Consider the following 18,362-nt stretch of genomic DNA (forward strand, 5'->3'; position numbering starts at 1 on the left):
TAGAGGAGCCTGGCAGGCTATATAGTCCATAGGGTCACAAAGAATTGGACACAACTGAAGTGACTTAGCACACACACACTCAGCATTTATCACATACTTTCTGCTACTGGTTCTTCATCAGGTATGGATATTATCTGACAAATTTAGGTATACAAGAAATGCAAGTTTTCTTTTTCTCTGCAGCTTAGCTTGAATTCTGTCAAGTTCCCAATCTACTGAGTGGCTGAAACTCAACTCTAGCAGTGTGAAGTTCTCCTCACCCCATTTATTGGGGTTGTGTCTAAATTGTGGTATCTCAGTGTCAAAACATCAGGAAGGGTGATATATGTTGGGTATCATATATACATGCCAGCATGATATGATGTTGAGTTGAGCCTCAATTTCTACCACAAAGCCCTGATGGGGTCTCACTCTCTCCAAGGGTGTCATATTCCACTCATATACATGGGAAATACCCTGCTACTCCTATCATATGCTGAGGCTTTTTCATCTCTGTGAGGCTGTCTTTGATGAACATACTCTTCTTATACTTCCATGATATCCTGAGCTGAGAGAAACTATGTGAAGAGACCCAAAGCTCAGAATGCCTACAGACACCACACAACCGTTTTTATTTTGTAGCCTTGTTCTCATCCTCTTCCTGACCTTTCCCAGGAAGTGAGACACAAGGCCACACTGTTAGAGAATCTTACAAACCTATCTGGGGTTTCTTCTCATCACTAGAATACAGGGTCTAGGTTTCTCCTTTTTTTTCAGGAACCCACAATATCAACTGATTCTTTCTTTTTTTGCATTTCTTCACAAAACAATAAATGTGAGGCTAGAGACAGTCTTGAAAAGAAGTGCTAACAACAAAAAAGCTGAACAAACTAACAGTCAATGACTTTTCTTGTACTCAACAGAAAAATGAGGTTTCAGAGCAAATCACCATCCTATAATATTGAAGGACAGGCAAATCAAGGGTCACAAATAAGATCTGCTTACCTAAGGCAGAAGACACTAGAGCCATAAACTTGTAGGAACTCTTAAATGAAAATGTGACAAACTCCTAGAGGCTGAAGTGGACTAAAATGAGAGTGAGAAACTCTTGGGACTGGTAGTCCTGTTGGGGAAGCACACTTTCATGGGCTTTATTTCAGGAATCTCACCAGGTTCTCACAGTCACGATCTGAGAAAGACCCCCCACTATGGCCCCAGCAGAAGCAGGGGAACAGTCTTTGTGATTATACTTGTGAAATATGCCCAGAGCCTTCTCCATAACAAAGTCCTACTTTTCAAGAGGAAAGACTACCAGAGCCTTGTTCCAGCCCCTCTCTACCTTTCTTGTCTTACCTAAGGTGTGTGTGTGGCAGAGAAGGGGTGGGAGGGATGGGGGCAAGGGAGGACTAAACAAATAGAAATACTTGTAAAGGCCATAGGCCGGAGTTACAGGCCCACTAAAACACTGAAATATAATTGGAATATTACAAAACACTGCCTTTCCCCCATACCATACCATACCTTGGGCTTCACAGGTGGCTCAGTAGTAAAGAATCCACCTGCCAATGCAGGATATTTAAAAGATGTGGGTTTGATCCCTGGGTTGGGAAGATCCCCTGGAGTAGGAAATGGCATCCCACTCCAGTATTCTTGTCTGGAAAATTCCATGGGCAGAGGACCCTGGCAGGCTACAGTTCATGGGGCTGTAAAGAGTTGGACATGACTGAGCGAGAGAGCACCTACCACCATACCAACAGGGCTCAAGTATATTATAATGGATTATATCTGAATGAGCTCAAAGCAGAGACTTTTTTAAGGAGCCCAAAGTCAAGATAGGAGACAAAATGAAGGACACTAGGGGAATATGAAGCCCCTGCCACCTATTGCTAAAGTAAAATTTAAACAAAGCCCAACTCCTAGTAAGAGGAACATAAATCTTCACAATAGAGGCCCCCCTCTCTCAGTTCCTATTACTTGTCCAGCTTTCAAAAAAAATTACAAAGCACACTAAAAGGCAAGAAGAAAAAGTCTGAAGAGACAAAGCAAAAGTATCAGACACAAATATGATAGAACTATTGGAATTATTAGAGAATTTAATACATTATAATTAATATGTCAAAGACTCTAATAAAAAAGCAGACAATATGCAAGAACAAATGGGTAATGTAAGCAAAGAGATGGAAATCCTCACAAAGAATCTGATGGAAGTGCCAGAAGGACTTCCCTAGCAGCCCACTGTTAAGAATCCACGCTTTCACTGCAGGGGGCATGTGTTCGATTGCTGATCCAGGAACTAAGATCCCACATGCCAAGGGGTGCAGCCCCCCCAAAAAAGAAATGCTAGAAATACAGAAATCTCATAAAAGAAATAAAGATTGCATTTGATGGGGTCATTAGTAGACTAGACATGGCTGAGAGAATTTGTGAACTTGGAAGATATGGCCAGAGATGCTTCCCAAACTAATATAAACAGAAGAAAGAAAAAGAAAAACAGAACATTCAATTATTGTGAGACAATTTAAAAGGATTCAACATATGCCACAACTGGAACAAAAGAAGAAGAAAAAAGAGAGAGTGGAATAGAAGAATGGAATGGAACATTATATTGTAAATAATAATGGCTAAGACTTTTCCAAAATTAATGCAGACAACAAATCACAGATTCAAGAAACTCAGAGAACACCCAGCAGAAAAACACTAAGAAATTTACATTGAGGAACATGATATTCAAACTGCAGAAAACCAGAAGCAAAGAAAAAATACTGGAAGAAGCCAAGGGAGAAATAAATCTAAGTATACTTATAGCAGAATAAGGATGAGAATTACAGAAGACTTCATCAGAAACTATGTAGGCAAGAAGAAGGTGAAGTGAAATCTTTCATGTTGAAGTATGGCAGAACAGATACAATACTGTAAAGTAAATAAATAAATAAAAATAAATAAAATGTTAAAAGAATAAAACCCAATGGCCTAGATTTCTGTGTCTAGCTAAAGTATTCTTTAAAAGTGAAGGAGATAAAGACTTTCTCAGACAAACAAAAACTGAAGGAATTCATCACCAGAAGATCTACCCTACAAGAAGTGTTAAAAGATTTATCAGGCACAAGGAAAATGATACAGGGCAGAAATGTAGAATTATATAAAGACAGGAAGAGCATTAGAGAGGGAATAAGTGAAGCTTTCCTTGAAAGAGGAAATCCAAACTACAATTATAGATATCTTGGGGATGCTTTAATAAAAGGAAATTTATGCAATACCTTTTTCATTATTAAACAATTACATGAAATTCACAAAAGAAATATCTCAACCACAAACATACAGCAAGGATAAAATAAAAGGATGAAATAAGTTATGGCACATAATCAATAAACAAAAGAAGATATATTCATATTAGACATAGTATTTTAAGTAAGTAAAGTCACTCAGTCCTGTCCGACTCTTTGTGACCCCGTGGACTGCAGCCCACCAGGCTCCTCAGTCCATGGGATTCTCCAGGCAAGAATACTGGAGTGGGTTGCCATTTCCTTCTCCAGGGGATCTTCCCGACCCAGGGATCGAACCGGGGTCTCCTGCATTGGAGGCAGACGCTTTAACCTCTGAGCCACCAGGGAAGCTTAGCCAAACATTATTTTAGATTAAGTTTATTGCATAATGTAAACAGAATAATAGACAAAAAACAATTTGATAGATGTGCAAGGAATAATAAAACCCGAATCACAGCATGTGATTATAACATCCCTTTCTAAGTAAATGATAAACTAATCATTCAAAATATGATTTCTGAGGGATTTCTCTGGTGGTCCAGTGGTTAAGACTGCTTCCACTGCAGGAGGCATGGGTTTGATTCTTGATCAGGGAACTAAGATCCTGCATGCCACAATGAGTGGCCAAACTAAGATTAAAAATAAACAAATATGATTCTTGAAACTCTTACAAAGATACTATACATCAAAGCTCAAACATAAAACACCATGGTGCCTCAAAATGAGCATGATGGAGTTCTTAAATCCCTCTTCCATGTTTTCTGAAATGCAGATAACTTGATTTCATCTCTTTTATTTACATATGTAAAAGAACATAGAAAGAAATTTTAAAGTACTGTATACTTATGAGATGCTATGTATTGTGATAAGTGTAGGGGATAGAATGATGAGCAAAAACACACCTATTAACTGCTTTCAAGGACTAATGGATCTCAGTCTAACATAAACTACTGAGCCCAATCACACGCAATTTTAAGAAACCTTACTGCGTTTTTCATGCCAATTTGCATCATGGGAGCCGTCAAACTGACATTTTGTGATTACATCAAATTATTTTGTTATAAACTTAAATAGGTTACACACCTTCTTTCATTACCCCCACTTCCCTTCCAGTTAATTCCTCCTTCCCATCACCTAACAACTAACATTCCATTAATAGGCAGAAGGTTACCAGAAGAGACAAGAGGAAGAAGACTACTAGTAGAACTTTCCACACAGTTTGAGAATGTTTGTTTGATATTTTATCAGATGATCATGCCACAGAGGCTCTCGGTATCTTGTGACATACAGACCCTCTATCATTTGCACTGGCAAATCCATACATATATCTGAATGTTCTCAGATACTTGCAATATGATTTAGCTCCATGTGTGTCTTAATGTTCAATATCAATATATGTAATTTGAGAATCATGAAGCATTAACAACAACTGTAACAGATAAGGATCTGGGCTTAGACAAGTCATCACATACTCCAGCTTTATGGCAGTTCCTGATTTCATTTTATGAAACAAGGATCATCTGAAAAGCACTGGAATACCATACCAATGCCAACACTGTATACCACACTCGCATGCACAATAGTAACTGATGTACTCCATCTGAGACAGTTTTCAGTACATGATGTTACATCACAATTATTTTCACAAAACATTTTCCATGACATTAAAAAGCCTTGCAAACTTCCTTTATAATAACTATGCACTATCCAAGGATATAAATTTACCTATGACTAATTAACAAAAGTATTATTTCTATTTATTTTTGTTCATTAGATTATCATTGTGGTGACTTTCCCCTACAAACTTAAATGCATATCTCAAATTATTTCCTTATGGTATATTATTAGAAATGGAATTACTAGGCAAAGATATATGAACTCTTTGACCAAAATGTTTTCCAGAAGAATTTTTAATCAATACTAGTAACGTACAAGAGGTTTCATGTACTCTGAGAGTGTTAGTATTGAATGTTTGCTTTAAAAATATTTCCAGTTTGATAGACAAATTGATACTTAATTGATTTAAGTTGTATTTCTTTCATGATTAATGAAGCGCAACACACTTTCAGTGTTTATTAGTCATGTGTACTTCTGCCTGAGAGTTCTTTAAATATTAAAGATATTAACCTTATACCTGGCATATTTGTTGCATTTTTTTAGTCTGTAGCTTGCCTTTTAATTTTGTTTATGAATTCCTGAGCTAAGAAAAAAGGTAAACCATTACTTTCTTTTCCATTGTTATTTACTCTATTTTTTTTATGGCAATCCAAAAGTCAAATAAACATTCATTTTTCTGGAAATTAATTTGGAAATGTGGATTTCAGGCCTAAAAATGCTTTCTTAGTAATTTACCTTTCAAGATTATGTTCTTAGTGGAAATGATAAAATTCTGAGTTATTTTGATGATTTTCATGACAGAAGCATGCTTCTACAGAAGTATAAAGTAAGAAAACACAATACAAATTCAGCAGGACATTTAATGGGGCTTCTACAGTTGCCTCAGAATTTTGGTTAAAGCTGCATTGCTAAAACAAGCAAACAAAAAAGGATGCCAAGTATCCCCATATTTTAAAAAGAGCCACCATAGAGTCCTAAACACAATCTTATAGGGCTTAGGCAGGGGTGGCTGACTAGTCATGCTACTGATACTTATTCCATTCCTTTTCAGCCCAAATCAAATGTACTTAGAGACTAGAAAGAATCAGAGAACAATTTACAGTGCTGTGAGTCCTTGGCTTGGTAGTGTCTTTCCCTCTCTTGAAGAAGGGAAGGGCATGTGACTCCCTTGCCAAAGCCATGTGAGTCTTAGTTGCTCAGCTGTGTACGACTCTTTGTGACCCCATCGACCAATAGCCCACCAGGCTCCTTGGTCCATGGAATTCTCCAAGCAAGAATACTGGAGCAGGTTGCCATTTCCTTCTCCAGGGGATCTTCCCAACCCAGGGATAGAACCAGAGTCTCCCACATTGCAGGCAGGCTCCTTACCATCTGAGCCACCAGAGAAGCCCAAAGCCATGTGACGAGGGATCCAAAGAACCACTTACAGAGATTAGGGGGAATCTGCATGAGGTAAGAAAAGGGATGCATGTTATCTTTTGGAATTATGGTTTTCTCTGGGTATATATATATACGCCTTGGAGTGGGATTACTGGGTCATATGATAGCTCTATTTTTAGTTTTTTAAGGAACATCCCCATTGTTTTCCATAGTGGCTGCACCTATCCACATTCCCAACGACAGTTCACTGTAGCCCTATTTACTATAGCCAGGACATGGAAGCAACCTAAATGTCCATCAACAGAGGAATGGATAAAGAAGATGTGGCACATACATACACTGGGAAACTATTCAACCATAAAAAAGAACAAAACTGCGCCACTTGCAGAGATGTGGACAGACTCAGAGACCATCATACAGAATGAAATAAGTCAAAAAGAGAAAAACAAATATATATCAACACATATATGTGGAATCTAGAAAAACTGTATGGATGAACTTATTTCCCAAGCAGAAGTACAGACCCAGATGTAGAGAACAAATGTATGGACACCAAAAGGGAAAGTGGAAGTGATGAATTGGGAGATCTTGGGAATGACATATATATACTAATATGTATGAAATAGATAAGAAATGAGAACCTACTGTATAGCACAGGAAACTCTACCCAATGCTCTTTGGTGACCTAAATGGGAAGGAAATCCAAAGAAGACGGGATATATGTATACATATAGCTGATTCACTTTGCTGTACAGCAGCAAATAACAGAACATTGTAAAGTAACTATACTCCAAAAAATTATTTTCTTGAATCAAGAGAGGGGAGTTTTGCATTACATTTTGGATAGTCAACAGTTTCCCTCCAGGTTGAAATTTCTGATGATTACTAAGGTTTGACTTCTTCCTGAAGACTATGGCTTCTCATCACCATACGTTGAACTACAGTTAGTAACTTTTTTATATCGAAATTTAGTTAACTTATAATATTATATTCACTTAAAGTATACAACATTTATAGGATTCAATACTTTTATAGATTATTCAATACTATTCAATACATTTATAGATTATATTCTATTAAAGGTATTATAAAATAATGCCTGCATTTCCCTGTGCTGCAGAATATATCTTTGTGGTTTATTTATTTTACACATGGTAGTTCATCCCCTACCCCTACATTGCCACTCTCTCCTTCCCTCTGCCCACTCGTATCCACTAGCTTGTTCTCTATATCTCAGAGTCTGTTTCTGTTTTGCTCTATTCATTTATCTGTCTTATTTTTTTAGATTCCGTATATAAGTGATAACATACAGTATTTGTCTAGGACCATTTATGTTGTTACTAATTGCAGATTTTCATTTGTTTCTATGGTTAATATTTCTTTGTATTTGTATACTACATCTTTATGCATTCATCCTTATCTAACTCATTTATCCATTCAGCCTTGTCTAACTCAGTTAAACTATGAATCATGCCTTGTAGGGACACCCAAGACAGACGGGTCATGGTGGAGATTTCTGACAAAACGTGGTCCACTGGAGAAGGGAATGGCAAACTACTTCAGTATTCTTGCCTTGAGAACCCCATGAACAGTATGAAAAGGCAAAAAGATGCGACACTGAAAGATGAACTCTCCAGGTCTGTAGGTGCCCAATATGCTACTGGGAAAGAGTGGAGAAGTAACTCCAGAAAGAATGAAGAGATGGAGCCAAAGCAAATATCATATAAGAAATGAATCGCCAGTCTAGGTTCGATGCAGGGTGCAGGATGCTTGAGGCTGGTGCACTGGGATGACTTGGAGGGATGGTGTGGGAGGGGAGGTGGGAGGGGGTTCGGGATTGGGTACACGTGTACACCTGTAGTGGATTCATGTTGATGTGTGGCAAAACCAATACAATATTGTATAGTAAAAAATAATAATAAGTAAAAAAAATTTTTTTTTAAATGCCCAGTTGTTGATGTCACTGGTGAGGAAGTAAAGTCCGATGCTGTAAACAGCAATATTGCATAGGAACCTGGAATGTTAGGTCCATGAATAAAGATATATCAGAAGGGGTCAAACAGGAGATGGCAAGAGTGAACACCAACATTTTAGGAATCAGTGAACTAAACTGGACTGGAATGGGCGAATTTAATTTAGTGGACCATTACGTCTACTACTGTGGGCCAAGAATCCATTAGAAGAAATGGAGTAGCCTTCATAGTCAACAAAAGAGTCCAAAATGCAGTACTTGGGTGTAATCTCAAAAACAACAGGATGATCTCTGTTCATTTCCAATGCAAGCCATTCAATATCACAGTAATCCACTATGCCCCAGCCAGTAATGCTGAAGAAGCTAAAGTTGAATGCTTCATCAAGACCTCAAGACCTTTTAGAACTAACATGAAAAATGATGTCCTTTTCATCATAGGGGAAATAATGCAAAAGTAGGAAGTCAAGAGATACCTGGAGTGACAGCTAAGTTTGGCTTTGGAGTACAAAATGAAGCAGGGCAAAGTTCTGCCAAGAGAACCTACTGGTCCAATGACACAAGAGAAGACTCTACACATGGACATCACCACAAAATCAGATTGATTATATTCTTTGCAGCCAAAGATGGAGAAGTTCTATACAGTCAGCAAAAACAAGACTGGGACTGACTGTGGCTCAGATCATGAACTCCTTAGTGCCAAATTCAGACTTATATTGAAGAAAGTAGGGAAACCCACTAGACCATTCAGGTATGACCGAAATCAATATCATTATGATTATACAGTAGAAGTGACAAATAGATTCAAGGTATTAGATCCAATAGACAGAGTGCCTGGAGAACTATGGATGGGGGTTCATGACCCTGTACAGCAGGCAGTGATCAAAACCATCCCCAAGAAAAATAAATGCAAAAAGGCAAAATGGTTGTCTGAGGAGGCCTTACAAATAGCTGAGAAAAGAAGAGAAGTGAAAGGCAAAGGAGAAAAGGAAAGATATACCTATTTCAATGCAGAGTTCCAAAGAATAGCAAGGAAAGATTTAAAAAAGCCTTCCTCAATGATCAATGCAAATAGAGGAAAACAATAGAATGGCAAAGACTAGCGATCTCTTCAAGAAAATCAGAGATACCAAGGGAATATTTCATGCAAAGAGGGTACAATAAAGAAATGGTATGGGCCTAACAGAAGCAGAAGATATGAAGAAGAGGTGGCAAGAATACATGGAAGAACTATACAAAAAAGATCTTCATGACCCAGATAACCATGATGGTGTGATCACTCACCTAGAGCCAGACATCCTGGAGTGCAAAATTAAGTGGGCCTTAGGAAGCATCACTACGAACAAAGCTAGTGGAGGTGATGGAATTCCAGTCGAGCTATTTCAAATCCTGAAAGATGATGCTGTGAAAGTGCTGCACTCAAGATGCCAGCAAATTTGGAAAACTCAGCAGTGACCACAGGCCTGGAAAAGGATAGTTTTCATTCCAATCCCAAAGAAAGGCAATGTCAAAGAATGTTCAAACTACCGCATACTTGCACTCATCTCACATGCTAGCAAAGTAATCTTCAAAATTCTCCAAGCCAGGCTTCAAAAGTACATGAACCATGAACTTCCAGATGTTCAAGCTGGTTTTAGAAAAGGCAGAGGAACCAGAGATCAAATTGCCAACATCCGCTGGATCATGGAAAAAGCAAGAGAGTTCCAGAAAAACATCTATTTCTGCTCTACTGACTACACCAAAGCCTTTGACTGTGTGGATCACAACAAACTCTGAAAAATTCTTTAAGAGATGGTAATACCAGACCACCTGACCTGACTCCTGAGAAATCTGTATGCAGGTCAAGAAGCAACAGTTAGAACTGGACATAGAACAACAGACTGGTTACAAATCGGGAAAGGAATATGTCAAGGCTGCATATTGTCACCCTACTTATTCAACTTATATGACAGGACATCATATGAAATTCCAGGCTAGATGAAGCACAAGCTGGAATCAAGATTGCCAGGAGAAATATCAGTAACCTCAGATATGCAGATGACACCACCCTTATCACAGAAAGGGAAGAAGAACTAAAGAGCCTCTTAATGAAAGTGAAAGAAGAGAGTGAAAAAGTTGGCTTAAAGCTCAACATTCAGAAAGCTAAGATCACAGCATCCGGTCCAATCACTTCATGGCAAATGGATGGGGAAACAATGTACACAGTGAGAAACTATTTTGGGGGGCTTCAAAAATCACTGCAGATAGTGACTGCAGCCATGAAATTAAAAGATGCTTGCTCCTTAGATGGAAAGCTATGATCAACCTAGACAGCATATTAAAAAGCAGAGACATTACTTGGCCAACAAAAGTCCATCTAGTCAAAGCTATTGTTTTTCCAGTAGTCATGTATGGGTTTGAGAGTTCGACCATAAAGAAAGCTGAGCTCAAGAGAATTGATGCTTTTGAACTGTGGTGTTGGAGAAGACTCTTGAGAGTCCGTTGGACTGCAAGGAGATCCAACCAGTCCATTCTAAAGGAAATCAGTTCTGAATATTTATTGGAAGGACTGATGCTGAAGCTGAAACTACTTCGGCCACCTGATACGAAGAACTGACTCACTACAAAAGACCCTGCTGCTAGGAAAGACTGAAGGCAGAATAAAGGGACGATAGAGGATGAGGTGGTTGGATGGCATCACTGACTTGATGGACATGAGTTTGAGTAATCTCTGGGAGTTGGTGATGGACAGGGAAGCCTGGCATGCTGCAGTCCATGGGGTCTCAAAGAATCAGACACAACTGAGTAACTGAACTGAACTAATGGCTAGTGATGCTGAGTAACATCTGAACTCTGGCTGAAAGATCAGCCACGATCATTAGATTTGTAAGGCTTATTTCTGCCGATGAATTTTCTGGTGTTAGCAATATCTGAAGTCTGGTTAAAGGCTCTTCAATGCTCTTTGTACATGTTTTCTCACCATCATGACCTTCTTGGTGACTTATGATCTCCACAGTTGGACTGAGGCTATAATCATGTGACCTACATCATGGGCTGACTGTCCTATGTATGGATTTATCCTAATATAAGACAGTGTCTGAGATTAAAGCACAGTTACTCTAACACTTTCTTGGAAGCTCTCTGGTTGGGAGCCAATTCTGTGAGTTTCTATTCCAAGGCTTAAACATCTATCCTTTGACGGGATATTAATCTGCCTCTTTAACCTGTCTTTACACTCAGAAGCTCCTTAAATTCAGAGTCATGAAGAGCGACCCTTGAAATATGTGGTCGCATTCCCTATGATCCAAAATCTTCCTCCAATCCTTGATTTTGAATGAAGTTCTTTTTCTTGGTCAGGCTTTTTTTATCTGATAACACTAATTTTAAAGTACAGCCATCACTTATATCTAATGCATGGCAGCAGTGAGGAAATCAACCAGCTTAAAGGAGAGGAGAGGAAGAATAAAGAAGAGCAAAAGGAAATGGAAACGAAAATGGAAAGAATTCTTTAACAAGTCTCCTCCACATAGCTTCCTGAGAGGCAAGCTAGAGACTCGTTTTACACTTCAATCTGACAAACACTTAAAAAGACAGGATCAAACGTGAAATAATTTTTACAGTGATCCCTAAGAGATAAAGGAAAATGAGGTGAACCTTTACAATTTGGGGGAGTTTCTAGTTCGTGGTACAATGAGGGAGAATGCAATCAAGCCTCAGAGGATTCTATTAGGTGACAGGGATAAGACCAGAAAGACCAAGGTGGCTGGAGTTCAGAGAATACTAAAAAGGAGAAAGCTGCACTTAGGGAGCACTCCAAAGACCTTTGAAGGATTGCAATATTCAGGAGAGTACTGATTAGTGAATGCATTTAAGGAAATCATACAAGGCTAGGAAAAGAACCACCTGAAAGTATTAGAGGGAACAAGTGTCAGAAGCTCAAACATGTCTGTGGATCATACCTGTTCCCACCATTCAGAGCAGAAAAACTCATAATTCCTGAGGCATGAGTTATTCAGATGAGTTTTGCCTCAGTACACTGGGATGATTTAGCAAACACTGCTGCGGTCCTGCCTAATCAATCTGAAAAGCATGGCTTGAAAAAGATTTAATTGCTTCAAAGTAACTGCTTCTTGTAATAAAGCTCAAGAAGATGTATAATAATACAAAAATAGCCCCAAAGGTAAACATTTATACCAAAATTTTACCAAAAAGTGAAGTTCATTATGTCTGGCATCCAATTAAAAAAAAAACCCAGGCATATGAGGAAACAAAATAACATGACCCATCGTGAAGAGAAAAAAAATCAATCCAAACGGATGCAGAACTTATATAGATGCTATATTTAGCAGACAACATATATTTGTTCCATATAACCAAAAAGCTAGAGAAAACAATGGTCATGTTAAGTAGAGAAATTATATATAATTAATAAGATGCAAATCACAGGTTTAGTGATTAAAACTGTAATAACTGAAATTTAAAAATACACTGGATGGAATTAACTAGAAAAAGATTAGTGAACTTGAAGATATAACAATAGCAAATATTCTAAATTAAAATTAAAAAAAAAACAGTGCACAAATGCCCTTGTTTATCCTGTTTCCTCTTTTGGGAACACTTTTCCCCCATCCCAACCATCCATCATCCTTCATCCAGTTAACTCTGACACTGCCTTCAGATCTTGGCTCCATCATCACTTCCTCTGTCTTTGACCTCCCTGAGTAGATCAACCTCTCTTTAAACCTATTCACAGAACCCTGTACTTCCCCTCCACAGCAGTATCAACTTCACAAAAATTTGGTTTGTGATTAATGTCTGCCTTCTTCACAAGATAGTAAAATTCAATGATGACAGAGAAAACACGTTTATTTTTGCCTACCACAACATCATCCCCAGCATCTCAAATTATGCCAATTATATAGTGTCCCTGAACCCTGAATCCTGTATCTCTCACATCTGATATTTTAATCTATTCATTATACCCTACTGGCTGTATCCTACCCAACATCTTCTTTTCTTATTTAGATAAACCTTTTTTTTTTATTATGGGTGATAATGTTCCCAATGATAAACTTATATTTCCCAGACAACCTTGCAGACACTGGTGGTCATGTGTCACAGATCTGTCCACTGGACACTGGATGTAGGTGGAAACCACTGGGTAGGATTTGGGGGAAAGCTTTGTATAAAGGAGAATAACTCTACTGACAAGATATTTTGCCTTCTCCTCTTCCTCGTCTTTCTACCTGGAACATAGATTTGCAGCAGCCATTGGGCAATTATCATGGGAACAACATGCTAAGTAAGGGTCATGGAACAACAAACAGTAAAATATGTGGTAGCTAAGATATTGATGAAAATCATGGAAGTCTTGGGCTTTATACCACTGGATTTGTTTTGGGTATGATAAAGCTATCCCCTATAAGCAACTTATTTTTCAGATCACTGCTGCTCATATCCAAATGCAATTTCACATACCTATCACAAAACATGAAATCTCTCTCTCTGACAAATATACACAGTCTTTAGCATACTATCTCATTCATACATGATTTCTTCTATGACTTATATGATAATGACTGTAATTTATGATCTCCATATACCATCCCAATTCTCTAAACTCTCACACTAACACACAACTGTCATTATTACTCCTATTTCTGCACGTACATTGTTCTATCCTGTATTATTATACACACAAGAGTCCATACAGTATCACAATACCCACTGTCAAATACAACTATCTCTAATCAACTTACATTATCACACACACCATCTGCATCACTCACAGTCACATCTACCATTACTCAATCCCTACACTATCACACAGTGCCTATCCACAGCCACTATCACACATACAGTCCACATCCCCACTATAAAACCTCCATCATCCTCCAAAACTCCTTTCCCACATGCTCATGTCATCTCCATATCATACACACTCACAATGAATATCCACATTACCTCCATCCTCACACACATATTTGTGCCATTCCTCACTGACAGTCAGAAACTGCATTTTCCCAACATACACTTTAATCAACAACCCCACTCATGATTTCCATGCTCCAAATGATCATGTTATCATTCTCCACTGTCAGGCATGCTCACTGTACCTATCCGCCCCCACAAACTGGTAACACTTCTCATTGCCCACAGCATCACATACAAGCACACAAATGTCCTAACCCTATCACTTCCACCATGTACCTATCTTCTACCATCACACTACATTTTCCCCATTCCATCCACTGTCTACATCCTCTTATTATTGCTTGAAATGCCCCATCCACAATTTTCAAACACACAAAGATCCCAGTGTCTCATTAACTTCATATCCTTTTTCACTATTGTCTCTCCCACCCTACTCTTTTACACATCCATTCACATGCACAATTTTCATCTTCCACAGTATGACATACACTGTGTCCCTAACTATCATTATCACATACATTCTGATCTTGTCCTGTCACTATCATTCACATTGCCCAACTTCATTTCCAGTGATTTCATACCATCCTCCACTATTATTCACACTGTTCCCACTGCCACCACGATCACACAAACCCTGGCACTTCACCACCACACTATCCCACTGTCCATACTCTTCCCATTTCTGCATCAAATACATAGCTCAGATCATCCACAATTTTATACATGGTGCCAATCCACTGCAATTTTTCTCATTTCTTTTTTCCCCTTCCTTTCTCTTCTCTCCTGCCCCCATACCACAACTCTCCCAATATGAGGATATTACATGAATGCAAGTATAATATGGAAATTTCTTACTTGAAGCCTCATTTCAGAGCTTTAGTAACTAGAAGAACATATCTTGCTCAAAAGTTACAATATTTAGAGTTCCCACTTGATAGTTGTGAATGGATTTCTTTCAGTACATTTGTCTTTAAGAAGCATTTCTTCATGTTTTGTTACTGTATTTAGATGAAGTTTTGAAATGTTCCATTGATATGACTTTAACATGATACTATGCAATTATTTGCACTATACTTTAGTCTTCCCAAAATATCCCAATAGATTTTTTGTGTGAACCTAAAAGCAAAATTGTGATATTTTTGGTACTGAAGATAAATGGCAATACTGAATATATCACTGAGCTATGTTAGATGGGACACTTAATCTTTACTTCTCATATTTCCATGTGGAAGAACTTCAACTACACTAACACTCCTGCTCTTCTGCCCATGGGAGAAGAAATGAGTTATATGCCTAGTATGTTTAGGAGAAATATCTGAGTAGATTTGGCTCCGGCCCTTGTTCTCTGCTTCCCTTTCAGTAACCTGTGTGTCTACAGTGAACATGCATTCTGACTGGCTCCTTGCCATGCAAGAAGGGGATTACTTTTGGCCTGGAGTCCTATGGCTTTGCAGTTGTCTAAGTCTGCCTAACTCTGGGGTCCACACTAATTGGAAGTTCACACTAAAACCATCTTCTCCAAGCAGCTTTATGAGTAATGAAGATAATGTTTTGATCTCCATCTATCTGATTCTTACATTTATATTTCAATTGATTCTAAACCTGAGGAAGGAATACAAGTGTTATTTACTTCAGTTCAGTTCAGTTCAGTCACTCAATCATGTCCAACTCTTTGTGACTCCATAGCTGCAGCACGCCAGGCCTCCCTGTCCATCACCAATTCACAGAGTTTACTCAAACTCATGTCCATCAAGTCGGTGATACCATCCAACCATCTCATCCTCTATCATCCCCTTCTCCTCCTGCCTTCAATCTTTCCCAGCATCAGGGTCTTTTCAAATGAATCAGCTCTTCGCATCAGGTGGCCAAAGTATTGGAGTCTCAGCTTCAACATCAGTCCTTCCAGTGAATATCCAGGACTGATTTCCTTTAGGATGGACTGGCTGGATCTCCTTGCAGTCCAAGGTACTCTCAAGAGTCTTCTCTAACACCACAGTTCAAAAGCATCAATTCTTCAGCGCTCAGCTTTCTTTATAGTCCAAGTCTCACATCCATACATGACTACTGGAGAGATCATAGCTTTGACTAGATGGGCCTTTGTTGGCAAAGTGATGTCTCTGCTTTTTAATATGCTGTCTAGGTTGGTCAAGACTTTCCTTCCAAGGAGTAAGCATCTTTTAATTTCATGGCTGCAGTCACCATCCGCAGTGATTTTGGAGCCCCCCAAAATAAAGTCTGACACTGTTGTCACTGTTTCTCCATCTATCTTCCATGAAGTGATGGGACTGGATGCCATGTACTGATCCCTTACAGTTCCTTCATGATGCAGACCACTGAGATCACGTAAATTCTCTTTACTGGCTTTATCCATATTTTAACATAAACAAGTTTCTAGGTGCAATTTGTTTTTGATTAGCACTTAAGACAAATTATTTGGCAGCAATTAAAGGTCCATCTAGTCAAGGCTATGGTTTATCCAGTGGTCATATATGGATGTGAGAGTTGGACTATAAAGAAAGATCCAAGGAGATCCAACCAGTCCATCCTAAAGGAGATCAGTCCTGGGTGTTCATTGGAAGGACTGATGTTGAAGCTGAAACTCCAATACTTTGGCCACCTGATGCGAAGAGCTGACTTATTTGAAAAGACCCTGATGCTGGGAAGGATTGAGGGCAGCAGCAGAAGGGGACGACAGAGGATGAGATGGTTGGATGGCATCACCGACTCAATGGACATGGGTTTGGGTGGACTCTGGGAGTTGGTGATGGGCAGGGAGGCCTGTCGTGCTGCGGTCCATGGGGTCGCAAAGAGTTGTACATGACTGAGCGACTGAACTGAACTGAAGATTAAATCTAAACATGAAACTTTATGTCCACCACCACTAGACTCCCAATTGCCCTGGATTAAGGAGTTCAAACTCTTAAGGGATAGAGATACTATAGTATAGTAGGTGCTACTTAATTAATCAGGATGGTGGGGACTAAGCACCAATCGGATTTATCTTCCTGGCCACACTGATAAGTCTTACTAGAGCATAATCAAAATAACTCTTTCTTGGGATAGGATGACAAAACTTTATGTGAAATATTAGAAAGGAAGTTACATATTCATCTAAATGCATGGAAGCCTTTTTAAAGTAAGACAGATTGTACATCAGTGAATCATTTCTTAAGGCATAAAAAAAAAAACCTTTTAATAAACAACTGGAATTTACTCTGATAGGATGTTCTTGTTAACAAGTTCTCTGGAAATTCAGATCTAACAGCCATTTTGGCTATTTTTTTTCCTTTTGCTAGCTAGCTTTGTGTTAGCTTTCAAGCCCTTGTATACAAACTTAAGTACTGTGCTTGTCTACTATTACTGAAATAACACCATTACAGAGTACAATTTGTATCCAAGGTAAGTAGGGCCAAATAATGGAATTTTCACAGTTTTTGCCCTAGGATAATTTGTGTTGTAAAGAACTGTTCTTTGGAAATAAAGCAGACTGGACTTTACATGTGATCTCTTTTGCATAGGAACACTTTTCATACTTGTACATCGTTGGATGCTCTAGTGGTACTGACCTAAATATACCCTCTACAGCCTACATTGGAGGCAACAGTGATCATAAAAACAAATACACATATAAAATATGTCTCAGCAAACAAAGAAAAATAAAACAAAACTGCTGAACAAGATATGTGAAAACCTAACTGAAGAGTAAAAAGAATACCTAAGGAAAGTCAAGCACAGCACATATACCAAAACCTTTCTGAAGCTCAAAGCTTAAAAAAATTCCAATTATATAATAAAATGACAGTCATTGATGAGCCCTGAAATGAGTAAAATACCTAGGAATAAACCTAACTATGAAAGTGAAAGACCTATATTATAAACTATAAAACATTTCCATTTCCGACTCTTTGCAACCCTATGGACTGTAGCTTACCAGGCTCCTCCATCCATGGGATATTCCAGGCAAGAGTACTGGAGTGGGTTGCCATTTCCTTCTCCAGCAGATCTTCCTGACCCAGGGATCGAACCTAGGTCTTCCGCATTGCAGGTGGACACTTTACCATCTGAACCATCAGGGAAGCCAAGACCCATACTATAAACTATAAAACATTATGGGTTTGAGATGGTGGAGTAGAAGGATGTGTCCTTATCTTCTGTGAAAGCACCAAAATCTCAACTAGCTGTTGAACAACCATTGATGAGAAGACAATGGAACCCACCAAAAAGATACCCCACATCCAAAG

The 18,362-nt window shown here is 38.6% G+C and overlaps 1 protein-coding gene across 41 annotated transcripts in view; it reads right to left on the reverse strand.

Annotated features, from left to right (window-relative positions):
- MAGED1 (MAGE family member D1) overlaps nucleotides 1-18,362 on the reverse strand; it is an 87,487-nt gene that overhangs the window by 14,951 nt on the left and 54,174 nt on the right. For 12 of the 41 annotated variants that reach the window (XM_070291651.1, XM_070291649.1, XM_070291653.1 and 9 more), the window contains one exon: nucleotides 6,228-6,302. The exons of the other annotated variants lie outside the window; for them this stretch is intronic. In XM_070291651.1, coding sequence (XP_070147752.1) covers nucleotides 6,228-6,258 — 31 coding nt within the window. In that variant the 5' untranslated portion in view covers nucleotides 6,259-6,302. The remainder of the gene's footprint in view (nucleotides 1-6,227; nucleotides 6,303-18,362) is intronic. 41 annotated transcript variants of the gene reach the window in all.

Source organism: Ovis canadensis, chromosome X (assembly GCF_042477335.2).
Source record: "Ovis canadensis isolate MfBH-ARS-UI-01 breed Bighorn chromosome X, ARS-UI_OviCan_v2, whole genome shotgun sequence".
Lineage (NCBI taxonomy): Eukaryota > Metazoa > Chordata > Mammalia > Artiodactyla > Bovidae > Ovis > Ovis canadensis.